Here is a 25,953-nt window from a genome sequence, read left to right as displayed (position 1 = left end):
TGTTGGTGAAGGTATGGAAGATCTTTTGTATGTATGCTAGTGGTCCCAGGTTTTCTGAGGAGCATGCATGTCATGACACGGACAGAGTGAGTGGAAGGCATGCAACAAAGCAGACAGGAGCCCAGGACATGCAGTTCATGGTTGGGACCACCAGGAGTCTTTGACATTAAAGCACTCACCCACCTGTTCGAATATGAAATAACAATGATCCTTTAAGACCGTTGCACCATTTCCATAATTCATTTAAAGTGACCATTAGAGTTATTGGTGCAGTTCAGTTCTCTGTTGGCCTGAAGGTCCATCAATTGCTGCCCAGAGCACAATGCTGAGTATACCGGTTATAACTTTCCTTGCGATATTTATTTTCATATACCGCCGTACTGAAAAAATGGCCACAGTGCGTGCTACGGCTAGCAAAACGCAGAGCGCATTGGGAGTGCACTGTGTACTCGTCTCACTCATGGTTAGAACTTTGTAACCCAACAATAAATAACCCACAATTAACTCTCTTAACAGCATAAAACACCATGGCACACATCAATTTGACACATCATTTGTAAACCGAATGGATGTCCATGTACACGTTTACATTGCTAAAGGGCACGATGTGAAACATTGAAGCTGCTGTTGTTTCCGATGGCGCTGAAACCAGAAACATCCTCATTGCCTCCAGCTCCTTATTATAATCCAGCGCTTTAACGAGTGGATTCAACACAAGGACTGGACTATTGTGAGGATACGTGGGAGAGAATCCCTTAGTGAGAAATCACAATGAAAGCACTGGCTCTACAAAAATACAACTTTCCACTTCCCCCTGTTTTTTGTTGAATGAACCTTCATGGAACCTCATGTCTGTCTTCTACCTGAAGGAGTTATCTGAGGAAATCGAAGATTACACACAGCGATTCAACACAGAGGACCAGTTGGAATGGAACCTGGTTCTCCAGGAAGTGGCAGCTTTTGTAGAGGTAACTAACCCTCCATGTGGAACATGAGTCCTTTTAATGTTGCCTAGTTCATTGTCCGTAAAGCTAATCTCTGTGATTGTATCTTGATGTATCTTACAAATATCGTGATAACCCATAATAGTGTTTGAGTGATTGAGAGCAGGAATTTAAAATAGTCCTTGGTGAGGTGCTTTCATTGGACCAGCTGTGGCTCACTGTCGTTTCTCTCTCTGTGCAACAGGCAGATCCAGCGGTAGTTCTGAACGACAACAATTCAGTTGTTGTCACCAACAACCGGCTGCAGGAGGGCAGCGTGCCTCCACTGGAACAAGGCATGGTGGTTGGGCAGCTCGTCCTTGCAGATGCACTAATCATCGGCAACTGTAACAACCAGGTTTTAACCCACTAATTCTAATTCACCTAACAAATCACACACATCAACACAGTGGCTGATTGGTCTTATTGGAAAAAACCTCTCAAACTCACTTTTTCTATATAGAACTTAAACACAAGTCACATATGGCAAGCTTTCTTTTACTTACATGAGATTATAAAATACTCCTAAGAATATAACATTTCCCATTACATTGTCCACCATAAAGTACTGAATGGTGGAGGTAGAGCATTACACAGTTTTTCACCGTTTTTGTGTTCAGGGTTTTTGGGCCGGCCTGAAATCATGTCTGGAGCCATGACCCCTCCTCTAACATTATTACAGCTGGAGACAGGATCAGTGGTTCTGCTGCCAAGCCGGCAGTCACAACACTAGTACCAGCCTGCTAGCTAGCAGCAGGGGGCCTGTGGTCAAAGAAGCCATTTAGTTTTCTACCGGCCCTGCCTGTCTCTTTAAGCCCTCTGTGTGTGCCTGAAAGCATGGACTGTACTTGTATAAATCTTTTCTTGTCTTCCGACCACTCAAAGCGCTTTAACACTACTTGTCATCATTCACCCATTCACATACATTCACCCATTCACACACTGGGAGGAGCTACCATGCAAGGTACCACCTGCCTATCAGGACCCTATCTAACCATCTACACCCAGTCCTGCTGGAACATCCTGCAGGAGCAACCCTGCTCTACCACAGTCACCCCTAGTTGAGCTTGTTCCAGTTAAACCTGTGCTTACCTCAAAAGCAGTGGATGAACTATTTTGAGTGAAATTCTGATAGTGAAAAAAATCTTTTCACTATCAGAAATGCACAATTGAATTATTTTTATCCCCATTCAAGTTAGCACAGGACTAAAGCACAGCACAGGACTAAAGTACAGCATAGGACTAAAGCACAGCACAGGACTAAAGTACAGCATAGGACTAAAGTACAGCATAGGACTAAAGCACACCGTAGGACTAAAGCACACCGTAGGACTAAAGCACAGCGTAGGACTAAAGCACAGCACAGGACTAAAGTACAGCGTAGGACTAAAGCACAGCATAGGACTAAAGCACAGCGTAGGACTAAAGCACAGCATAGGACTAAAGCACACTGTAGGACTAAAGCACAGCATAGGACTAAAGCACAGCGTAGGACTAAAGCACAGCACAGGACTAAAGTACAGCACAGGACTAAAGTACAGCACAGGACTAAAGCACAGCGTAGGACTAAAGCACAGCGTAGGACTAAAGCACAGCGTAGGACTAAAGCACAGCACAGGACTAAAGCACAGCACAGGACTAAAGCACAGCACAGGACTAAAGCACAGCGTAGGACTAAAGTACAGCACAGGACTAAAGTACAGCGTAGGACTAAAGCACAGCACAGGACTAAAGTACAGCGTAGGACTAAAGTACAGCGTAGGACTAAAGCACAGCGTAGGACTAAAGTACAGCGTAGGACTAAAGCACAGCGTAGGACTAAAGCACAGCACAGGACTAAAGTACAGCGTAGGACTAAAGTACAGCGTAGGACTAAAGCACAGCGTAGGACTAAAGTACAGCGTAGGACTAAAGCACAGTCACCTGCACCGAATGTCTTCCATGCCATGTCTCATTAACAGCATGACTTCATTCCATAGCATTTCCTCATAAATGTTCTTTCATATTTGTCCATGTCTTGTCCCCTAGAACACAGTCGGTGTTATTTTACTGATCCAACACGGCTCTGACTTATTTATCCTCAGAACCAGCAGTAGAACGCATGCTCTTCACCTTCCTTTGGGAGGTACTACTAGTGCCCTCTGCTGACCAAGAACTTAAAATCCCTAAAACTGATATAGAGTTTGCATGTAGTCTTTGCACAGTTCTTATTATGACAGCCCTGATTTGTCTTTGTCATATTGTCAACAATGGCATCTGTAAAAACACAATGCCGAAATGAGATATCCTCCACAAATCTCCCGATGGAAGGTTCACGTCAGAGTTTCTCCTCTTCTTCAGGTGAAGTTCAGTGAGCTGACCATCGACATGTTCCGCATGCTTCAGGCTTTGGAGAGGGAACCAGTCAACCTGGCCACGCAGCCATCCAAACAAGGAACACTGGTGAGTGTCAGGTGTAAAGATAGTGTACTTATATACTACATGTACTATTGGTGTAAATATATATATATGACCAGTAGTCCTCACCAGCGCTGAGTCTCCTCCCTTGAAGCTCTGCAGCCTTTCTGCAGCCTCCTTCAGTGATGCTGGTTTGTGTTTCTGCTTCACTTTTATCAGAAGGAAATGAAAAGCTCACTTGGGTTGAGATCAGGTGACGTTGGCCATTGAAGATATTCCATTATTTTTTCCTTGAAGCTCTTGGGCTGTTCTCAGTGTGTTTGGGTCATTATCCATCTGTCCCATGAATATGTGTCTAGATGCTCTACTGTTCCCCACTGGTTCTGACTACTAGCGTGACAAAGGTGAAGCAGATGGACGCATACTTGGCTCCGAGGAGGCTGGTTACCTGTCTGTACATAGAGAGAACTGGAAGTGAATATAATCAGTAATTCTATCCTTATTGCTCCATAGGAACCCAATGAGAAGCCGGCGAAGAGAGAAAACCCTCACAAGTATTTGCTGTACAAGCCAACATTCAGCCAGCTTTTTACTTTCTTGTCCGCCTCTTTTAAGGTCAGTATTCACCTTAACATGTGACACTCAATCCCATGTAGATGTTCATGATGTGGACCCACATTGTTAGGTTTAGGTCACCCATGATCCCAGCTTCTGCTTTGATGTCAGGGTTTAGCGTTCAGCCTCTTTTCCCCTCAGGAGTTGCCTGCCAACAGCGTCCTGCTCGTCTACCTGTCAGCGACTGGAGTCTTCCCGACAGGCAACTCAGATTATGAAGGTACAATCTCAAAGTTACACCCCAGATTTTCTTATAATATCACGTTTTATTAACCTTATATACCCAACGCCCCTTTTTTCCTGTCTCCCGAAAATGAGAATTGTTTTTTTTTTCAAAACTAAAACTGTGCTGTCTCCTCATCCACAGTTCAGATTTAATTCATTTGAATTGCTACAGTACCGTAACCCTTGTGAGAAGAGACGTGTGCATTTACATTTCAAAAGAAGATCGTTAAGTTGTAATAATTCCGTAAACTCCTCAACATGACTAAGTGATTTTAACGTTTCACTAAAACATTCATAAGTCTTACAATGTCTCAAAGACACATCCTGTAACCTACGAGACTATGGGAGTCTAACACATTAATCTAGACTGAATATGCTTCCTAGCATGTCAATGCTTGTGTTGATTGTGATTATTATTGCAGATTTAGATGCTTTAGGTCGTTTAGTTTTCTAAGGCAAGGAGTTGTGTATTCGTTAGAGATCAAGGACACAGGGTCTGGTTTTCATATCGTGGTCACATGAGCTGTTGAACTCTAGGGTGGTACAAGCGACCACACAAAACGGAAGTAGGTCAATCAAGTGATGTTCTATTATATATTGCTACACTCTGGCGGCTTAACTGGGGAAAGTTGACTCAAGACGCTCACTGTCTCCATCCAAATAAAGCACAAGTCACATTTAGTTATAACAAAACAATCCAACAAAACCGCAGCACTAAGACACTGCACACACACTCCAGCAGCTGCGCACCTTGGTGAGGGAAGAGGCGGGACCAGCCCCGGAACAACAGCGCTGTGGCTTGTTTATGATTAAATACGACTGCAAATGTAAAAACAGTAACAACCAGCAATTAACTCACCAGATTCACATAACCCTCCATAACCCTCTGTGCGAAAGACGTCATCAGTAAATCCACCAGCAAGGCCTGAGATTCTAGGTTCGAGATTCTTGCTTCCTCTCCTTCTTTTGTAGCGCATGTTAATGGTCATGCTGGGCCACTGACCAATCATACACATCCACGCCATTTTGCAGGCGCTGCACGTCAAAGAATACACCCAGCTTGTCAAACTAAAGATCTGATTTGTTGAAGTCCATGACAATCAACCACAGCGTCCTCTCTGTGTTCTTTAATCTGAAAAGGCTTAAACTGCTTTGCTCCCATAAAGACACAGGAGAGAAAAAATCTGATCCTTAAAACCAGCTGCAGTGAAAGCAGTGCTGCAGGTTGGAGGCTGAAGGCAGAGCAACAGAGGAAGACAGGATCTGTGCAATGAGAAAATAAGCTGATAGAGAAAAATAATTGTAATACGTGTAGTGTATTTGTGAAAAACAACCAAATGATAAAATAGCTACAACTTTGTAAATCTGTTTAGGCCAGCAGAGAAGACTTACAGGCCCTGACGGCCACCACTGATGTAATCTATAAAAGCTAGCAGTGTAAAGCATAGATAGCATCGTTATAGTTAAAGCCACAGGGACCCAGAGAAGTTCTCTTTGGTGCTCCTGCTGATACAGCAGCATCCAGGCTTTTAGAAGCAAACGTAGACCATGCCAACTGGTGTTGATTTGGAGTGACATTCCTGATCTATATGTTAAAATCAAGTTGAAGCAATTAAGCTTAATCTTTGACCATTTCCTGTAGGCCCATATGATTTTGGAGGAGTTCTCACCAATACAAACCGAGATGTGGTGAACGGAGAGACGGTGCAGAAGAGGAATCAGGCCCAGAAAGAAATGCACTGGTGATTATTCATTTGTCTAATATATTGATTAGCATTTCTCAAAATGTGCATTTAACGTTTTAGGAAAAGAAGACGCTTCCTGTGTCTCCAGACCCAAGAGGACACCGGTGTGCTTGTTGTGGCTAATGCCGTCTAGCTGATGCTGTGTGTGTTGATACCAGCTGGAAGTCTCACTGACAGGAATGTAACCTCCTCCTTGTTGCTTGTTTGTCATGTTGCAGCCTTCATCCAGGAGACTTATTTCCTTTCACCCGGAAGCCACTCTTTGTCATCGTGGATTCTTCAAACAGCACAGCCTACAAGGTATGTAAGCAGTTACCTGAAGAATATCACATCTGTACAGAAGGTCCAGAGGGAGCCAGTGAGATGAAGGGAGAGCTGCTTCCTGTGACAGCTGCTTCTGTGACAGCTGCTTCTGTGACAGGTGCTTCCTGTGACAGGTGCTTCTGTGACAGCTGCTTCTGTGACAAGTGCTTCCTGTGACAGGTGCTTCCTGTGACAGGTGCTTCCTGTGACAGGTGCTTCTGTGACAGGTGCTTCTGTGACAGGTGCTTCTGTGACAGGTGCTTCTGTGACAGGTGCTTCCTGTGACAGGTGCTTCCTGTGACAGGTGCTTCCTGTGACAGCTGCTTCTGTGACAGGTGCTTCTGTGACAGCTGCTTCTGTGACAGGTGCTTCCTGTGACAGGTGCTTCCTGTGACAGGTGCTTCCTGTGACAGGTGCTTCCTGTGACAGCTGCTTCCTGTGACAGGTGCTTCCTGTGACAGCTGCTTCCTGTGACAGCTGCTTCCTGTGACAGGTGCTTCCTGTGACAGCTGCTTCCTGTGACAGGTGCTTCCTGTGACAGGTGCTTCCTGTGACAGGTGCTTCCTGTGACAGCTGCTTCCTGTGACAGCTGCTTCCTGTGACAGCTGCTTCTGTGACAGCTGCTTTCTGTGACAGGTGCTTCTGTGACAGGTGCTTCCTGTGACAGGTGCTTCTGTGACAGGTGCTTCCTGTGACAGCTGCTTCCTGTGACAGCTGCTTCCTGTGACAGGTGCTTCCTGTGACAGGTGCTTCCTGTGACAGCTGCTTCCTGTGACAGGTGCTTCCTGTGACAGGTGCTTCTGTGACAGGTGCTTCTGTGACAGGTGCTTCTGTGACAGCTGCTTCCTGTGACAGGTGCTTCTGTGACAGCTGCTTCAGGTGCTTCAGGTGCTTCAGGTGCTTCCTGTGACAGCTGCTTCCTGTGATAGGTGACAGGTGCTTCCTGTGACAGGTGACAGGTGCTTCCTGTGACAGGTGACAGGTGCTTCCTGTGACAGGTGACAGGTGCTTCCTGTGACAGGTGACAGGTGCTTCCTGTGACAGGTGACAGGTGCTTCCTGTGACAGGTGACAGGTGCTTCCTGTGACAGGTGACAGGTGCTTCTTTTGACAGGTGACAGGTGCTTCCTGTGACAGGTGCTTCTTTTGACAGGTGACAGGTGCTTCCTGTGACAGGTGCTTCTTTTGACAGGTGACAGGTGCTTCCTGTGACAGGTGCTTCCAGGAAGTGCTCGTAGATAATTCAGCAGACTTTGAATGGTTTGAAAAAATATAAACAACTGTAGGCGAACTCCCTGACCTTTATACTCCCTTGTTACCACCCCCAAAGTCTCCAAATGATGGGAATAATAACCTTTTCAATGTTACTCTAACTGTTTTTTACATGTGATAACCTGCTGTGTATATGATGTGATCACACTGTGAATGTACAGTATATAATTATAACTAATATGACCTTTTCTGTCTTTTGTTTATCCTAATAGCATTTCACCAATCTGTTCGGCCAGCCTCTGGTGTGTCTACTATCACCGACAGTATATCCCAAGAGTGTGCAAGGTGTGTGTCACTAGAACCTCAGACCAGTAAACCTACTGTCAGCAAATCACATCAACAGATCAAACCGGCCGTGTCTCTTAATACTTTGACTCCTCATCGGTCCAGACTGAGAGCATTCATCTTTAGAAACAGGTCACACATGTGCAGGTTGTTATTTCTCTAATTTAGCTGGTCACTGTAGTTTTAATACAACTTTACTCCAACTGTGTGTGTGTGTGTGTGTGTGTGTGTGTGTGTGTGTGTGTGTGTGTGTGTGTGTGTGTGTGTGTGTGTGTGTGTGTGTGTGTGTGCGCGCGTGTGTGTGTGTGCGCGTGCGCTTGTTGGGAGATACACTCTCTGTTGGTTTGGCTCTGCAACATGAGATTTATTGACCATATGTATATAGAATATCACTAGGCATATGCTTTAAGTTAACAAGTGTGTGTGTGCTGCTGTAACCTGTGTGTGTGTGTGCTGCTGTAACCTGTGTGTGTGTGTGCTGCTGTAACCTGTGTGTGTGTGTGTGTGTGCTGCTGTAACCTGTGTGTGTGTGTGCTGCTGTAACCTGTGGTGAGATGTGCTGCTGTAACCTGTGTGTGTGTGTGCTGCTGTAACCTGTGGTGAGATGTGTTGCTGTAACCTGTGTGTGTGTGTGTGTGCTGCTGTAACCTGTGTGTGTGTGTGCTGCTGTAACCTGTGTGTGTGTGTGCTGCTGTAACCTGTGTGGTTAGATGTGTTGCTGTAACCTGTGTGGTTAGATGTGCTGCTGTAACCTGTGTGGTTAGATGTGTTGCTGTAACCTGTGTGGTTAGATGTGCTGCTGTAACCTGTGTGGTGAGATGTGTTGCTGTAACCTGTGTGGTGAGATGTGCTGCTGTAACCTGTGTGGTTAGATGTGCTGCTGTAACCTGTGTGGTGAGATGTGTTGCTGTAACCTGTGTGGTTAGATGTGCTGCTGTAACCTGTGTGGTTAGATGTTTTGCTGTAACCTGTGTGGTGAGATGTGCTGCTGTAACCTGTGTGGTGAGATGTGTTGCTGTAACCTGTGTGGTGAGATGTGTTGCTGTAACCTGTGTGTGTGTGTGTGTGTGTGCTGCTGTAACCTGTGTGTGTGTGTGTGTGTGCTGTAACCTGTGTGGTGAGATGTGTTGCTGTAACCTGTGTGGTGAGATGTGTTGCTGTAACCTGTGTGTGTGTGTGTGTGTGTGTGTGTGCTGCTGTAACCTGTGTGGTGAGATGTGTTGCTGTAACCTGTGTGTGTGTGTGTGCTGCTGTAACCTGTGTGTGTGTGTGTGCTGCTGTAACCTGTGTGTGTGTGTGTGCTGCTGTAACCTGTGTGTGTGTGTGTGCTGCTGTAACCTGTGTGTGTGTGTGTGTGTGTGTGTGCTGCTGTAACCTGTGTGTGTGTGTGTGCTGCTGTAACCTGTGTGTGTGTGTGCTGCTGTAACCTGTGTGGTGAGATGTGTTGCTGTAACCTGTGTGGTGAGATGTGTTGCTGTAACCTGTGTGGTTAGATGTGTTGCTGTAACCTGTGTGGTTAGATGTGCTGCTGTAACCTGTGTGGTTAGATGTGTTGCTGTAACCTGTGTGGTTAGATGTGTTGCTGTAACCTGTGTGGTTAGATGTGTTGCTGTAACCTGTGTGGTGAGATGTGCTGCTGTAACCTGTGTGGTTAGATGTGCTGCTGTAACCTGTGTGGTGAGATGTGTTGCTGTAACCTGTGTGGTGAGATGTGTTGCTGTAACCTGTGTGGTGAGATGTGTTGTTGTAACCTGTGTGGTGAGATGTGTTGCTGTAACCTGTGTGGTGAGATGTGTTGCTGTAACCTGTGTGTGTGTGTGTGTGTGCTGCTGTAACCTGTGTGGTGAGATGTGTTGCTGTAACCTGTGTGTGTGTGTGTGCTGCTGTAACCTGTGTGTGTGTGTGTGCTGCTGTAACCTGTGTGTGTGTGTGTGTGTGTGCTGCTGTAACCTGTGTGTGTGTGTGTGTGTGTGTGTGTGCTGCTGTAACCTGTGTGTGTGTGTGTGCTGCTGTAACCTGTGTGTGTGTGTGTGCTGCTGTAACCTGTGTGTGTGTGTGTGCTGCTGTAACCTGTGTGGTGAGATGTGTTGCTGTAACCTGTGTGGTTAGATGTGTTGCTGTAACCTGTGTGGTGAGATGTGTTGCTGTAACCTGTGTGGTGAGATGTGTTGCTGTAACCTGTGTGGTGAGATGTGTTGCTGTAACCTGTGTGGTGAGATGTGTTGCTGTAACCTGTGTGGTGAGATGTGTTGCTGTAACCTGTGTGGTGAGATGTGCTGCTGTAACCTGTGTGGTTAGATGTGTTGCTGTAACCTGTGTGTGTGTGTGTGTGCTGCTGTAACCTGTGTGGTTAGATGTGTTGCTGTAACCTGTGTGGTTAGATGTGTTGCTGTAACCTGTGTGTGTGTGTGTGCTGCTGTAACCTGTGTGGTTAGATGTGTTGCTGTAACCTGTGTGGTGAGATGTGTTGCTGTAACCTGTGTGGTGAGATGTGTTGCTGTAACCTGTGTGGTGAGATGTGCTGCTGTAACCTGTGTGGTGAGATGTGTTGCTGTAACCTGTGTGTGTGTGTGCTGCTGTAACCTGTGTGGTGAGATGTGCTGCTGTAACCTGTGTGGTGAGATGTGTTGCTGTAACCTGTGTGGTGAGATGTGTTGCTGTAACCTGTGTGGTGAGATGTGTTGCTGTAACCTGTGTGGTGAGATGTGTTGCTGTAACCTGTGTGGTGAGATGTGTTGCTGTAACCTGTGTGGTGAGATGTGTTGCTGTAACCTGTGTGTGTGTGTGCTGCTGTAACCTGTGTGGTGAGATGTGCTGCTGTAACCTGTGTGGTGAGATGTGTTGCTGTAACCTGTGTGGTGAGATGTGTTGCTGTAACCTGTGTGGTGAGATGTGTTGCTGTAACCTGTGTGGTGAGATGTGTTGCTGTAACCTGTGTGGTGAGATGTGTTGCTGTAACCTGTGTGGTGAGATGTGCTGCTGTAACCTGTGTGGTGAGATGGGTTGCTGTAACCTGTGTGGTGAGATGTGTTGCTGTAACCTGTGTGTGTGTGTGCTGCTGTAACCTGTGTGGTGAGATGTGTTGCTGTAACCTGTGTGGTGAGATGTGTTGCTGTAACCTGTGTGGTGAGATGTGCTGCTGTAACCTGTGTGGTGAGATGGGTTGCTGTAACCTGTGTGGTGAGATGGGTTGCTGTAACCTGTGTGGTGAGATGGGTTGCTGTAACCTGTGTGGTGAGATGGGTTGCTGTAACCTGTGTGGTGAGATGGGTTGCTGTAACCTGTGTGGTGAGATGTGTTGCTGTAACCTGTGTGGTGAGATGTGTTGCTGTAACCTGTGTGTGTGTGTGTGCTGCTGTAACCTGTGTGGTGAGATGGGTTGCTGTAACCTGTGTGTGTGTGTGCTGCTGTAACCTGTGTGGTGAGATGTGCTGCTGTAACCTGTGTGTGTGTGTGCTGCTGTAACCTGTGTGGTGAGATGGGTTACTGTAACCTGTGTGGTTAGATGTGTTGCTGTAACCTGCACCTGGTCTGCTTACCTCAGATCAGTCTCAGCGTGGGAGTCTCTTCACGCTGTTCCTCTACAGTCCACTCCTGGCCTTCTCCTCGGTGTGTGGCCTGAATAGTGTGCAGCGAGGCCTGTGGGAACGGGCGCAGGAGTTCCTCAGCAAAGTCTACCATGACATCGGGCAGATGATCACTCGATCACGGACCATAGGTAGCACACCATTCATTTTTATATATATATATATAGATATGTATATGTATGTGTGTGTCTATGTATGTATGTGTGTGTCTATGTATGTGTGTGTGTATATATAATATATGTGTATGTATGTATGTATGTATGTGTGTATATATATATGTATGTGTATATATATATGTATATATATATATATATATATATATATATATATATATATATATATATATATATATATATATATATATATATAGAACACTAGTCTGAACAGGTTTTAACAGTGCTGCATCGTAAACCCATCTGTGATAATCGTCCTCATAGCTCAGCTGATTCTTACCTGAACCCGTACACGTGTGTATATATATATATATATATATATATATATATATATATACTATAATAGCAGACATTACAGGATAGTGTACCATGATAAATGTTTATTTCTTGTTTTTAATTCATATTTTTCAAGTTAAACATAGTATTATTCAGGTTAAACGTGATTTAAATAAATTATTTAACTGCACTAACCATGCATTTCCTACCTGGGCCTTCTGTGCCGTCTGATAATGTTTACATAAATACACGCATGACGGGATGCTGCGTCATTAACGGACGATGCATGTAGTCCACATCAACAAGAACAAATTCTATAGAACCAGTCACATTTAGTTATAACAAAACATGACAAAACAATCCAACAAAACTGCGGCACTAAAACACTGCACACTCAAGAGCACGAGCCCCGATTTCGATATTAACTACCGTAAAATTAGGGTTATAAGCAGATCCCTTGCTTTTTTTGTAAGTTAGCCCACTGACAAAGAAATGAACGGTCTAAAATTTGAATGGAAGGTTTATTTGAACAGTGAGAGACAGAATATCTTCTTTTTTTTTAAACTCACATTATATAAAAGTTATACATTTATTTGCATTTGCTTGTGTGAAATAAGTATTTGATCCCCTCGCAACCAGCAATAATTCTGGCTACCACAGACGGTTAGCTTTAAGAAAGTACTCTAAATCTCAACTGTTGCCTGTATGAGATCATTATATCAACAGGTTTAACAGAATCTACAGATTCAGTCAATCAGATTCTGACCTTTCCACAATGGACCACAAGACCAAAGAGCTGTCTGAGGACGCCAGGGACCAGATGTAGACCTGCAATAGGCTGGAATGGACCACAAGACCATCAGCAAGCAGCTCGGTGAGGAGGAGACAACTGTTGGTGCGATGATTCAGAAACGGAAGAAACACAAAATGACCATCAATGGCCCTCGGTCTGGGACAGCATGCAGGATCTCACCTCATAGGGTATCGATGGTCATGAGAAAGGGGAGGGGTCAGCCCAGAACTACACGGGAGGAACTGGTTAATGACTTAAAGACAGCTGGGACCACAGTCATCAAGAAAAACATTGGTAACACACTACGCTGTCATGGATTCAAATCCTGCAGCGCCCTCAAGGCCCCGCTGGTTAAGAAGGCTCATGTACACCTGTCTGAAGTCTGCCAGTGAACACCTGAAGGCTTGGGAGAAGGTGATGTGGTCAGATGAGACCAAACTCCCGCTCTTTGGCAATAACTCGACTCGCCGTGTTTGGAGGAAGAAGAATGCCGACTATAACCCCAAGAACACCATTATGCTTTGGGGTGTTTCTCTGCTGAGGGGACAGGACGACTTCACCACATCGAGGGAGGATGGACGAGGTCGTGGACCAGAAAATCATGGCGCACAACCTCCTTCCCTCAGCCAGGACACTGGGGATGGGTCGTGGATGAGTCTTCCATTACGACAATGACCCAAAACATACGGCCAAGGCCACAAAGGAGTGGCTCCAGAAGAAGCACATGAAGGTCATATAGTGGCTCCAGAAGAAGCACATGAAGGTCATATAGTGGTTCCAGAAGAAGCACATGAAGGTCATGGAGAGGCTCCAGAAGAAGCACATGAAGGTCATGGAGAGGCTCCAGAAGAAGCACATGAAGGTCATATAGAGGCTCCAGAAGAAGCACATGAAGGTCATATAGAGGCTCCAGAAGAAGCACATGAAGGTCATATAGTGCAGTGTTTTTCAACCTTTTTTGAGCCGCGGCACATTTTCTACAATAAAAAAATCCCGCGGCACTCCAACAACCTAAAAGGTTACAGAATGTCACAGTATTCAGTGTTTCCCCTGGTTTACAGCTTCAGGGGGGGAGCGACTGACGGACAGACTACATCGTGGCACCTCACAGTACTACAAAGTAATACTTCACAGTACTACAAAGTAATACTTCACAGTACTAGTGACTCCATCTGTGCTTTTATAAATAATAGAACATTGAAATCACTTTCAATTAAAAACAACAAGCTATTTTTTGCAAAACAGAATGAGTGCAGATGTGTGAGCATAACGTTGTATCATTAATAGTGGCTGCAGTGAGCTGCTTTCCTCTACAACTCTTTTTAAAACGAGGTTGATTTGATGCAGCCGTTCTCAATTCATGCTCCATGTTGAAAAGACGACCTCACGGAGATCTCATGAAGATCAGCTTTTGGCGAAATGACAAGAATCGGCGAGTCGTACATGCGCATGTGACCCATTAACGGCGTACGGTAAAACCAGCATTTCCTCCAGTTTGATAAATACTGACTTAAAGGAAACATGGTGTTCATTTATTTTAATGATGACCACAAAGTGAGCAGGCTTTGTCACTTGAGTGTGTTTTTCGGGCTTTTGGAAGAATATTTCCAGAGCCTCTCGATATGCGAAGTCAGAAACGTCATTGATGGAGCGCCAGGCTGCAGCCTGTTGGACGTTTGTCTTGACCTACAAATACCTTAACTGTTGGGCTTCAAACATGAGAGCTCATAGCTTAAAATAGTGACAGCTCTCTGTCCACTGTGTCTCCTGTGTGCATCGCATCGGGGAGGAAAGAGTTGTAACGCGACCCAGAAATGACGAGCTGTCGTGTACGATCAACAACATACGGCCGTTTAGTTTGTTTATAGCAGAACAAGGTGCAGACCTGTTCTATAGGAAACTACTAGGCCAGACACTATATTGCAGGCTCACACGCTCAACAATGGAAAATCATTTGCGGCAGCTAAATAATATTTTTTTGGACCAATTAAGTGAAATTGGAAATTTTCTCACGGCACACCTGACGATCTGTCACAGCACACTGGTTGACAATCACTGATATAGTGGCTCCAGAAGCAGCACATGGAGGTCATGGAGTGGCTCTAGAACAGTAGTGGGCAAACTTTTTGGCTCAGGGGCCACATTGAATAAAAAATTTGACAGACGGGCCGGGCCAGAATCAGATGGATGGAGAGTGTTTGTGTGAACCTGTCACAGGAGGACAATGTTTAGGACCCAAATGCAGACCACATGAGAGTATCTGGTGAAACAGATTACTGGAGCCAAAGGGAAGGTGGGGAGCCTGTGGTCCGCCACAGGGGGTGCTGGGCGGTGGGAGAATATAACGTACATGACTCAGCTTTTTTGTTCAACTCGCTGGTTAAATCTTCATCAATTTGTTCTACACGCCGAGTCACTGTTCTGCCTGATAAACTCCATTTTTCAAATATGTTTTTGCTCTCTGGACATAAGAGACCTGCTGTTTCTACCATACATTATTTTAAAAACTCTCCTTCAGAGAAAGGCTTGCTGGCTTTTGCTAATTTGAATGCTAGCAAAAAACTTGCCTTGGTGCTTGATTCTTGTGTAGCAGTTTGCAGAGAAAATTATTTTGCTGACACTGGTTTCTTGGCAAATAAGACATACTGCCTCTGATCGTACTTCGGTGAAAAAATACTCTGCATGCAGCTGTCAGTTCATTTTACAACTCTAAACCTGTTGGAGTACAAACCCTGTCTCCGGCGACAGAAAGTGATTCATATTACCGTAATGCTTCTAAAGTTAACGCTTTACGACATAATTAAAAGGATTCTGACCGCTAAGAAGTGGAGCTTTTCAGTGTTTTGCGGTATATTACGGTAATATAAAAATAAAAAAGTGTCGCCCTGTCTGTGGGATCAGTGGGGGAGGGGTGGAATGGACCAGCAGCACAGCAAGTGTTGTGTGTCGCTCTCGTCCAGCAGAACTCGGCAGGCAGCGGTCCGCACGGCGCTACAGACTGCTGGAACGCCTCTCTGCTCCCGACCTGATTTTCCCAAAGCACAATGACTTTTAGGCTTTTCGTGTGTGTGTGTTCTGCTGTGTTCTGTGTGTTCGGCTCTAGAAGAAGCACATGAAGGTCATGGAGTGGCTCTAGAAGAAGCACATGAAGGTCATGGAGTGGCTCTAGAAGAAGCACATGAAGGTCATGGAGTGGCTCTAGAAGAAGCACATGAAGGTCATGGAGAGGATCTGATAGAGGAGTGAACCACAATCTCTGAGCAACTACAAGAAACCTCTGAGTCATGTTTTGCGAGGGGTTATATATAAATAAAGACAAAAGCACAAACAAATGACAGTGAACCACAGTACATATTAGAGACCATTTAAAACATGATGGTGGAAATACGTATTTCCCACAATCAAATTCAAAGAAATGTATAACTTTTATATGATGAGATTTTCTGGATTTTTTTTCTCTCACTGTCCAAATAAACCTTCCATTACAATTATAGACAGTTCGTTTCTTTGTCAGTGGGCAAACTTACAAAATCGGTAAGGGATCAAATACTTATTTCCTCCACTGAATGTGACCATTTGAATTAAGTTGAGTTGCTGAGTTAGTATCTGATAGAGAAGCCGAGAAACAAGACAAACACACTCCCTATTCCCTGTATGCCTTCATCTGATCTCCTGAGGAGGAAATGGACCCGGGTCCTGACCTGGGCGTTCCTGTGGGAAGTCTTTGGTTGTGGAGGATGCCGACAGAAATAGACGAGAGAAGAAAGCCACTCAAATGTTGTGCTGTTCCCTGTCTCTGCAGATCAAGCCTTTTTGCAATTCTTTGGTGACGAGTTCCTCCGGCTGCTGCTGATCCGGTTCGTGTTCTGCTCGGCTGCTCTGAGGCTGCATAAACTCTTCCGGGTGAGTCCCTGCTTCATGAGAGAAAGTATCGTAAGAGTCTTTAACGCATTCACGCGCCGTCGGGCGCAGAGCACACAACGCGTGTCCCACTTCTGAAGAATGCAAACACACAATACACTTGATGCACACTTCAGAGCCTCTTTTCAGAGCTAAGTGTAGCCGCTGCACCAGTGTAGCTGCTACTGGGAGCACAGCTGCCAGCTGGTTGGCTGACCACCACCACACTGCTGCAGCAGAATGCTTTCATACAAGGTTCCTACGTCATGGAGAACCTGCAACAGTCATGGAGTTTAAAGTGTTATTTCCAGGTCTGGAAAAGTCCTTGAAACAAATAAAATCCCCAAAGTTTAGTAAAAGTCATGTAAATGTGTTCTATTCATGTGTTCATGTAAATGTGTTCTATTCATGTGTTCATGTCTTCATTTACGCTGAGTTTGAAATAATGAATATGCTTTAAAAGAAAGACTCAAAATATAAGCAGGCAAACATACAGGCATCTATATGAATGTGTATTCTTTTAATCAAACTATTGTCTCATTCATTTGAGTCATTTAAGGTTTACTGTATGCTTTGTGTTCTCAGTGTTAGTTTAAATACTACATTTACTCACTTTTTACTGTTTACACCCAGACTTCACTAAATGCTTGTCATGACATTTGGGTTAAAGTCATGAACTGCATGGTCAGGATGTGTGTATGAACCCTGCTTATAGGAGGAGCACTGGAGTGGGTATCTGCCGTTACTTCTGGCCTTGCAGACCCACGAGCATGTAGATTGAAACGCTGTCCTCAGGGAGACCTGAGGAGGCGGCTAGAGGTCTAGAGGTCTAGAGGTCTAGAGGTCTAGAGATCTAGAGGTCTAGAGATCTAGAGGTCTAGAGATCTAGAGATCTAGAGGTCTAGAGATCTAGAGGTCTAGAGATCTAGAGGTCTAGAGGTCTAGAGATCTAGAGATCTAGAGGTCTAGAGATCTAGAGGTCTAGAGATCTAGAGATCTAGAGGTCTAGAGATCTAGAGGTCTAGAGATCTAGAGGTCTAGAGATCTAGAGATCTAGAGGTCTAGAGATCTAGAGGTCTAGAGATCTAGAGGTCTAGAGATCTAGAGGTCTAGAGATCTAGAGATCTAGAGGTCTAGAGGTCTAGAGGTCTAGAGGTCTAGAGGTCTAGAGATCTAGAGGTCTAGAGGTCTAGAGGTCTAGAGATCACTTGTTTGAGTCTGAGGTCTTGTGCTTGCAGGAGTCCCAGAGCTTCCCGGAGTCGTACCCTGAGCTCCCTAAGCAGGACACGGTGGAGAGCAGCCTTCTGCAGAAGCATATTTTGGAGCTGGCGACTATGCTGGACGTCCAGAGCCTATTTTGGGATGACCCACTGGAAGCCTACTAGTGTCTGCACAGGGCGACATGGCACACGTGTACATACAGACTCAACTGCCAAGGGCCCGCCTAGTCTTTTCTTTTGTTCTTTTTTACAGGTAATGAAACATACGAGCTCATGTCACGCATTTTACTGAAGCAAATGTAGTGCGACATTAAAATGTTCACATGGTTAAGTTTAAGTATAAATTCCCCGTCATGAGTCTCAGCGGCTTCCTGTTAAATGTAATCACGTCGAACACAGTGACCAGTGAGCGGTCCTTCCAGACTGCAGCCTCTGTCCTCCTCACTGAAGTGTTGGCGGTCTTGGTTTTGTGTTTTTTTTAAATAATATTTATTGTTGTGTAAGCCTAAAAGATAGAGTTGAACAACCCTGGCAGCTTCAAGGTGTTTATGAAGGCAACGCTGCTGGAGAGACAGAACCCTTGTCTGCTTCAGTAAACACGAAACACGGGTTCAATGTTCCACATTATCCGTCCGCTAGCTTAGAAGCTGACATTTGTTTTCCACCAAAAACGTGATAACTGGTATTTGCCAATCAGTGCTCGCTGCCGACAGCTGGGCGTGTAGCAGGCGGGGCATGAGGGCGTGTTCTGTGTGCTGTGAGCCTCATTGGTGGGGAAGATGTCACACCGTGGTGACATCAACCAGCAATCCATCTAATACCTTGACTCCACCGTTGTTTAGCCTTGAGCGCGTTCGAAGTGATCGTCGTTGCTTTTCCATATCACTGTGCTGTATTTGCATGCAAAAAGGGCAAGAAATGGATCCATTTAGTAGTTTTGTCCACAGAGAGCGGCCTCCGGCTCCAGGCTCTAGGGGGTCAGTGCATGTGTCGCATGGGCCCCGTGCTTTGTAGTTGTGTCAGCAAATGAAGACAATCTGGTTTGTAACAGAGGAGATGAAGGGTGTGCACACCAACACGCATCATTCCGTAATTACTGAAGACACAAACACCTCCAACCTGTAATGAGGAGTTTCATCTGGATGGAATGTCACCGGCAGTCAGGTCGCTGTCCTCGCGTCGGCTCCGTGGTTTCACTCTCGCTGTCGATCCAAAGAGCTTCCAGATGTTCTCACAGCAGATCTCCAGCCGGCCCGACTGCCCGTGCTCTACGGCGACCCGATCGGCCTCCGGTCCAGACACCGGCCGGCTGTCTGGTGCGGTGGATCGCGTCTGAAGGGGCTCCATGCCTCCTCCAGAGCGCTGCTGGGCAGACACCTCGAGTCTGACCTGAGCCGTGAGACGCATCCTAGAAGTCACTCTAGAATCTCATTGGATCTGCACAAGCTGTCAAGACTTTAAAATCAATGTGGATACGAACTGGCTGTAGAAGGTGAACCACAAAGAATGGAATGTAGTCAAAAGACGTGTTTTGAACGAGGGATGAACCAGTAGTAACAACATGGCTGCCTTGCTGAGAACACTTGAGACCTTTGTGGTTTCCCCTTCGTCTTAAAGGACACGTGATGTTCTTAGCATCCTGACTGAGGATCCTTTTGATCCATCTCCAGACCTGTGAGCCCGTCTGTGTCCTATGACCAGCATGACATGTGGAGCAGCTTCTGTGGTTCTCTGGAGATAATTAGAAAAGGAAAGTAGTTTAAATACGGTTTTCTGTGGATGGGACTGAGGACCACAGGAAGCGTGACGTCATAACGGAGGCTGCTGACGGCCTCAGACCAGCAGCCAGCGTTCCTTTGCACCCACCAGTGGTCCAAGTCACACTTCCCATGATGCCCTGGTGCTCATACCAGTATCCTCCTTCATCCCTCTTTCTCTCCGATATGTTTCTGTCTCTTCTAACTCTCTCAGCGCTCTAAACAATCTGAAGCTATTCACTCAGCAGTGAATCAAAGAAGTATCAAACTTCTAAACAACGCCCCTCTAGAGATCTAGTCTCTAGAGACACCAGATCTCTAGAGATCAGTTCTCTAGAGAACAGGTCTCTAGAGACACCAGATCTCTAGAGATCAGTTCTCTAGAGACACCAGATCTCTAGAGATCAGTTCTCTAGAGACCTGTTCTCTAGAGACACCAGATCTCTAGAGTTCTGCTTTCTAGAGATCTGTTCTCTAGAGAGCAGGACTCTAGAGATCTAGTCTCTAGAGACACCAGATCTCTAGAGACACCAGATCTCTAGAGACCTGTTCTCTAGAGACACCAGATCTCTAGAGATCAGTTCTCTAGAGACCTGTTCTCTAGAGACACCAGATCTCTAGAGTCCTGCTCTCTAGAGATCTGTTCTCTAGAGAGCAGGACTCTAGAGATCTAGTCTCTAGAGACACCAGGTCTCTAGAGATCTGCTCTCTAGAGAACTTGAATGATGCTCCACACCAACACACACCAGCAGACACAAGCTGACGGTATTCATGTGAACACGTTGATCGTTGGTGTATCTCTGACACTGACCTGCACAGGCCACCGTAGTGATGCGGATACTGAGAGCTGTCTGGGATGAAGACGTTGGAATTGATAGAAACGAAGAGAAGAACACTATCGTGTTCGTTATATTTATTGACATGGTTAGAGTTTGTGTACAGATGATGTAAAACAATGTTTTGGCGCAGATGTGTTTGTTCAGTATTTAGTAAGTCTATGAAATGTGTGATGAAATATGAAGTTAAACTCAAAGGAGCAGTGTGTAGGGATTAGCGACCTCTAGTGGTGAAGTTGCAGATTGCAACCAACTGAACACGTCCCTCTGGTTTGTCCGCTCTGGGCTTCTGTAGAAACATGGCGGACGCACCAAACGACCACTCGTAGCTTCAGGTCATCAGACTCGGATGACAACTTGGTTATGAATATTATATTCCATTTGCCCGTCATGGTGCACACTGTTCCTTTAAGGAGGCGTTCTATGTTAATGAGGCCAGTTTGTTCTTTGGCCATTTTTTTAAATATGTGACATTCCAGCACTCCGAGGACTTGAGGAGGAGACTCTCTTTTCATTGTGTATCAACCTCCACCTTCCATTTGTTGACCGTTATGACCATTAAGATATTGTAGGCTTGCACTTTATGGATTTAATATTGTTCTGATGGTGTTGTGCTGTGATGAGCCTTCATGTGAGTGTTCCTCACACCGGGGACTTCTTCTACTGCGAGGGAAAGCTGCAGCCAACCGGTTCCTCTAGGAGCTGCTCCTCTCCACTCACCAGCCTCCTGAGGAAGGGTTACCTGTGCTGACCTCCACCGGTGGTGATAGGCAGTAATAACATGTTAATAACATGTTAACGATGGTGATAGGCAGTAATAACATGTTAAAGGTGGTGATAGGCAGTAATAACATGTTAACGGTGGTGATAGGCAGTAATAACATGTTAACGGTGGTGAATAGGCAGTAATAACATGTTAATAACATGTTAACGATGGTGATAGGCAGTAATAACATGTTAAAGGTGGTGATAGGCAGTAATAACATGTTAATAACATGTTAACGATGGTGATAGGCAGTAATAACATGTTAAAGGTGGTGATAGGCAGTAATAACATGTTAAAGGTGGTGAATAGGCAGTAATAACATGTTAATAACATGTTAACGATGGTGATAGGCAGTAATAACATGTTAACGTACAGAAAGGTGATGAATAGGCAGTAATAACATGTTAATAACATTTAACATACAGAAAGGTGATGATAGGAGTAATAACATTTTAATAACATGTTAACATACAGAAAGGTGATGAATAGGCAGTAATAACATGGCAATAACATGTTAACGTACAGAAAGGCGATGAGTAGGCAGTAATAACATGTTAACATACAGAAAGGTGATGAATAGGCAGTAATAACATGGTAATAACATGTTACGTACAGAAAGGTGATGAATATGCAGTAATAACATGGTAATTACATGTTAAAGGTGGTGAATAGGCAGTAATAACATGTTAAAGATGGTGCCTGCTCGCCTGTGCTGCTCTAAGACGATGCTGTCGATGCCAGTCATGCTTTTTTATTTAATTTATCAACAACAACACTAACATTTGACTTGTTTGGACATCAATCAGGACCGAAGAAGACTAAACGGTCAACTATTGTAAATTGACAAATTTGTACGTCAGTCTGAAAAAGTCCAGATTATAACGTGTTGTAAGGCGTGTTCCTTAAAATCTGTGAAAGTATGTGCCCTCATGACTCACTCTGAGCATTATCTAATGGAGAAAAGCCCAAACAGTGAAGTGACGCTAACGCTGATCAAAGGTAGAAGATACAGAAACAGAGAAGTTGTCGCTCTGTGGAGCCGCTGCTGTTTCCAACAGGACTGTGAACACAACTCATTCATGATGTAGCACCGTGGGACTAGTAGCACAGAGGAATGAGCGCGTGTGTGTGTGTGTGTGTGTGTGTGTGTGTGTGTGTGTGTGTGTGTGTGTGTGTGTGTGTGTGTGTGTGTGTGTGTGTGTGTGTGTGTATAAACCATCTTGCTTGTGTAAATATAATATGAATCTGCAAAGGAGATATTCACCAGAAACCTGTGAGACGTTAGAGCCGGTGGCTGATCTACGACTTCATGCAGAGTTCATCCTTCACTCCTTAGTTAATAATTAATAATGAATAAGCCTTACAACCCCGTCCCTGGCTGATGGAGCTCACGCTGCTGAGCAGATAGTCCTCTATTCTTGAACGTAAGCTGGTTTCTCCTTGTTGGATTCGTCTCCCTCTGATTTTATGCTGTTTCTTTTAGAATTGGGTTTCAAATGGTTCCTGGGTCTGTTGCCTTTACTTCTTTCCTACCGATAGACTGCATACATATCGGTGATGTGAGGACTTTACAGTCGTTTCAAGCAGCTTACCATGAAGTTTCCTGGCAGAAAATGTCTCGGCTTCATGAAACATAATCCGTTAACGGCAGGTTTTTGTTGCAGCTCCACACAATCAAAGGTTTCTTTCCTCTTAGTCCACATTCACAGCCAGAAGAAGCAGAGAAACTACCGCGCTGCCGGTTAGAGACATGACACAGGGAGGACCGCGGCCCGGAGGGGCGCCGAGCAGAACCAGGATTAGAATCTACCAGCACAAGATGTTAACTATGAATGTTTTTGACATGCCGCAAGCACAAAAGCCACTGCTCACTATAATGGACCCACATCCATGAGAAGCATGCTGACACCTCCTGGGAACACAACTCAAACTGCCGACTGATCGATCCTGTTTCCTCCCCGACATGCGGGGGTCATTTCTACCTTTTATACTGTAACTAATGTCCAAAAGATGGGTGGAGCCTAACTTCATAGCAACACGTGTGACTTGCTTGTTATGATTTTCAGTCAAATTGTCAAATGTATTTTGAAGACTTCAGTTTAAAAAAATAATTGCACAGATGATTTTTCACTGTGGGCAGCATGTTTGTTTAGAATAGAAAGTGCCAAAGACTGATGTGCTCTTGCTTTCCATCTTAACAGTGATTGAGATCAATTATTGCATCCGATGGTTGTTGTTTTCTTTGTTTCTTTTCTGTGTTGCCAGATGGAGCCAATAAAGAAAAAAACTAATGTGGCTTCATAAAACGACTAAGTGTCTTTATTGTGGGACTGGGAAGAACGTGCTCTGTTTGTCACAGCAAGTTTAAAATGTAAAACTACATAAAGATGAATAGTGCGTCATGAACTTGTACGGATTTAAGTTGGACGCTTCTTTGCTGATCTACACTGGAAACAAACGTCAAAAGAGTTTGACAAGAGTTTTGTAGTGAACTGAGTGAAATGAGAATATGATTGTTTACTGCCCTCCTGTGGCTATGTTGAGGTACTACAGCACTACAGTAAATGAGTTATACTGCCCTCCTGTGGCTATGTTGAGGTACTACAGCACTACAGTAAATGAGTTATACTGCCCTCCTGTGGCTATGTTGAGGTACTACAGCACTACAGTAAATGAGTTATACTGCCCTCCTGTGGCCACTCCTGGGCATCTTACAGCCTCTCCCAGTCTGGCCCGCGTGAGGTCAATCACAAATGAAAAATAAATAAATAAGATGCACGCCATGAATGCAATACAATGGCACTGCTTTTACTTTGAAGGCGATTTATGTACGTGCTTCATATTAAGTCAGGACCACTTCTGGATCTTCACTCTTCTCTCAAAGAGGAGAACGTTCCTCACATGAGGAAAGATGCTCAGAAGATGTTGGTTCTCTTTGGATCTACCTACATGAGAACAAACCTTCTAGTGATGAAGTTCAACAGATCAGATCCTCTCTCTGATTCCTGTCAGCTGTCCTTCATCTCCACCTCATTCAAGTAAGAGTAAGAACAACTGAACTGGAAAACATCAAAAGCGCTTATTGCTTTTGTATAAAGTTAATACATTGCTGGTTTTGAACATACATCTTTTAGGTAAGGTTTAAAATTAAATTACATTTTGTACATAGTTTCATAGCTTTATTGTAACATATATTCTTACCAGTAGCAGCTCAAAACCATATAATTGACAGTTTTTTGTATAAAGTACTAACATTAATATTGAGTTAAAGGGCCTTTTGGTCAGCCCTCCTTCTCATGTGGGCCCTTGGGAACATGAATTGCTCACCCCTGCTCTACAAGATGGCCGACATGTATTTAGGTGTTCGTATCTCCCCAACAGAGTCACAGTGCTTTATAAAACATCCTTAAACCTTCCTTCTTGGTCTGGAGGTCTCAGTCCCGCCCAGAGCTTTGTTCTGTAGCTCGTTACGACGTGCATTGTAGACGGGGGGAGTTATCTCAACACACTGAGACTCTCTGATGCTACTCCCGCTTGTTGCGTTGAATTCGTTGCTAAGTGACGTTGGACTGTCTACTTTTATCCAATCACCGTTGGTGAAAGACGTCACGTGCTTTAAACTGACCAACCAGAGAGACGTTAGCTTCACTACTACCTGTTGAGGTTTATCCACAAGTCTTCACGCCAACAGACTTCCTACGTTACTGACGTCACCAGCTGACTGAAGCCCGCTGTCCCGATGAGACGCACGTTCTAGTCTGAAGAACACATTCTGTTCTCATCTTGGTTTCTCATGGTAAGACGGACACTTTGTTCCTCAGTTGCACGAACAGTAGAAAGCGAATGAGCTAATGCTACTGCCAGGCTAACGTGTAGCTACAGTAGCGTTGCGTTACGTCACGTTACGTCATGTTACGTCACGTTACCCTGATGCTCCTCCACCATCAGCCATGCTACTCCAGGCCAACGTGTAGTCACCCTCCTGTTACCCTACTGCTACCCCCATGTTACCCTCATGTTACCCTACTGCTACCCCATGTTACCCTCCTGTTACCCTACTGCTACCCCCATGTTACCCTACTGCTACCCCCATGTTACCCTCCTGTTACCCTACTGCTACCCCCATGTTACCCTCCTGTTACCCTACTGCTACCCTCCTGTTACCCTACTGCTACCCCCATGTTACCCTCCTGTTACCCTACTGCTACCCTCCTGTTACCCTCCTGCTACCCCCATGTTACCCTCCTGTTACCCTACTGCTACCCCCATGTCCCCCTCCTGTTACCCTACTGCTACCCCCATGTTACCCTCATGTTACCCTACTGCTACCCCCATGTTACCCTCATGTTACCCTACTGCTACCCCCATGTTACCCTACTGCTACCCCCATGTTACCCTCCTGTTACCCTACTGCTACCCCCATGTTACCCTCCTGTTACCCTACTGCTACCCCCATGTTACCCTCCTGTTACCCTACTGCTACCCCCATGTTACCCTCCTGTTACCCTACTGCTACCCCCATGTTACCCTCCTGTTACCCTACTGCTACCCCCATGTTACCCTACTGCTACCCCCATGTTACCCTCCTGTTACCCTACTGCTACCCCCATGTTACCCTCCTGTTGCCCTACTGCTACCCTCCTGTTACCCTACTGCTACCCCCATGTTACCCTCCTGTTGCCCTACTGCTACCCCCATGTTACCCTCCTGTTGCCCTACTGCTACCCCCATGTTACCCTCCTGTCCCCACATGACACCCACTACTGTACCTGTGGATGTGTGAGTTATGAACTGAACACAATCTGTCTCTCAGAGGAAGCC

At 45.2% G+C, this 25,953-nt stretch overlaps 1 protein-coding gene across 1 annotated transcript in view; it reads left to right on the top strand.

The window, feature by feature from the left end:
* The window catches only part of scai (suppressor of cancer cell invasion), a gene marked incomplete at both ends in the record, with an annotated part of 26,227 nt that extends 8,289 nt beyond the window's left edge, over positions 1–17,938 (top strand). The window contains 12 exons of the mRNA XM_079234701.1: positions 1–11; positions 870–968; positions 1,189–1,341; positions 3,324–3,425; positions 3,894–3,995; positions 4,137–4,215; positions 5,863–5,962; positions 6,184–6,265; positions 7,752–7,824; positions 11,369–11,542; positions 16,456–16,556; positions 17,792–17,938. The exon at positions 1–11 is cut by the window's left edge and continues 86 nt beyond it. Of these exons, the coding sequence (XP_079090827.1) occupies positions 1–11; positions 870–968; positions 1,189–1,341; positions 3,324–3,425; positions 3,894–3,995; positions 4,137–4,215; positions 5,863–5,962; positions 6,184–6,265; positions 7,752–7,824; positions 11,369–11,542; positions 16,456–16,556; positions 17,792–17,938 (1,223 nt within the window). The remainder of the gene's footprint in view (positions 12–869; positions 969–1,188; positions 1,342–3,323; positions 3,426–3,893; positions 3,996–4,136; positions 4,216–5,862; positions 5,963–6,183; positions 6,266–7,751; positions 7,825–11,368; positions 11,543–16,455; positions 16,557–17,791) is intronic.
* Between the last annotated feature and the right edge of the window lie 8,015 nt (positions 17,939–25,953).

Source organism: Taurulus bubalis (assembly GCF_910589615.1).
Source record: "Taurulus bubalis genome assembly, chromosome: 19".
NCBI classification, from domain to species: domain Eukaryota; kingdom Metazoa; phylum Chordata; class Actinopteri; order Perciformes; family Cottidae; genus Taurulus; species Taurulus bubalis.
This window is presented reverse-complemented; position numbering and strand designations above follow the sequence as displayed.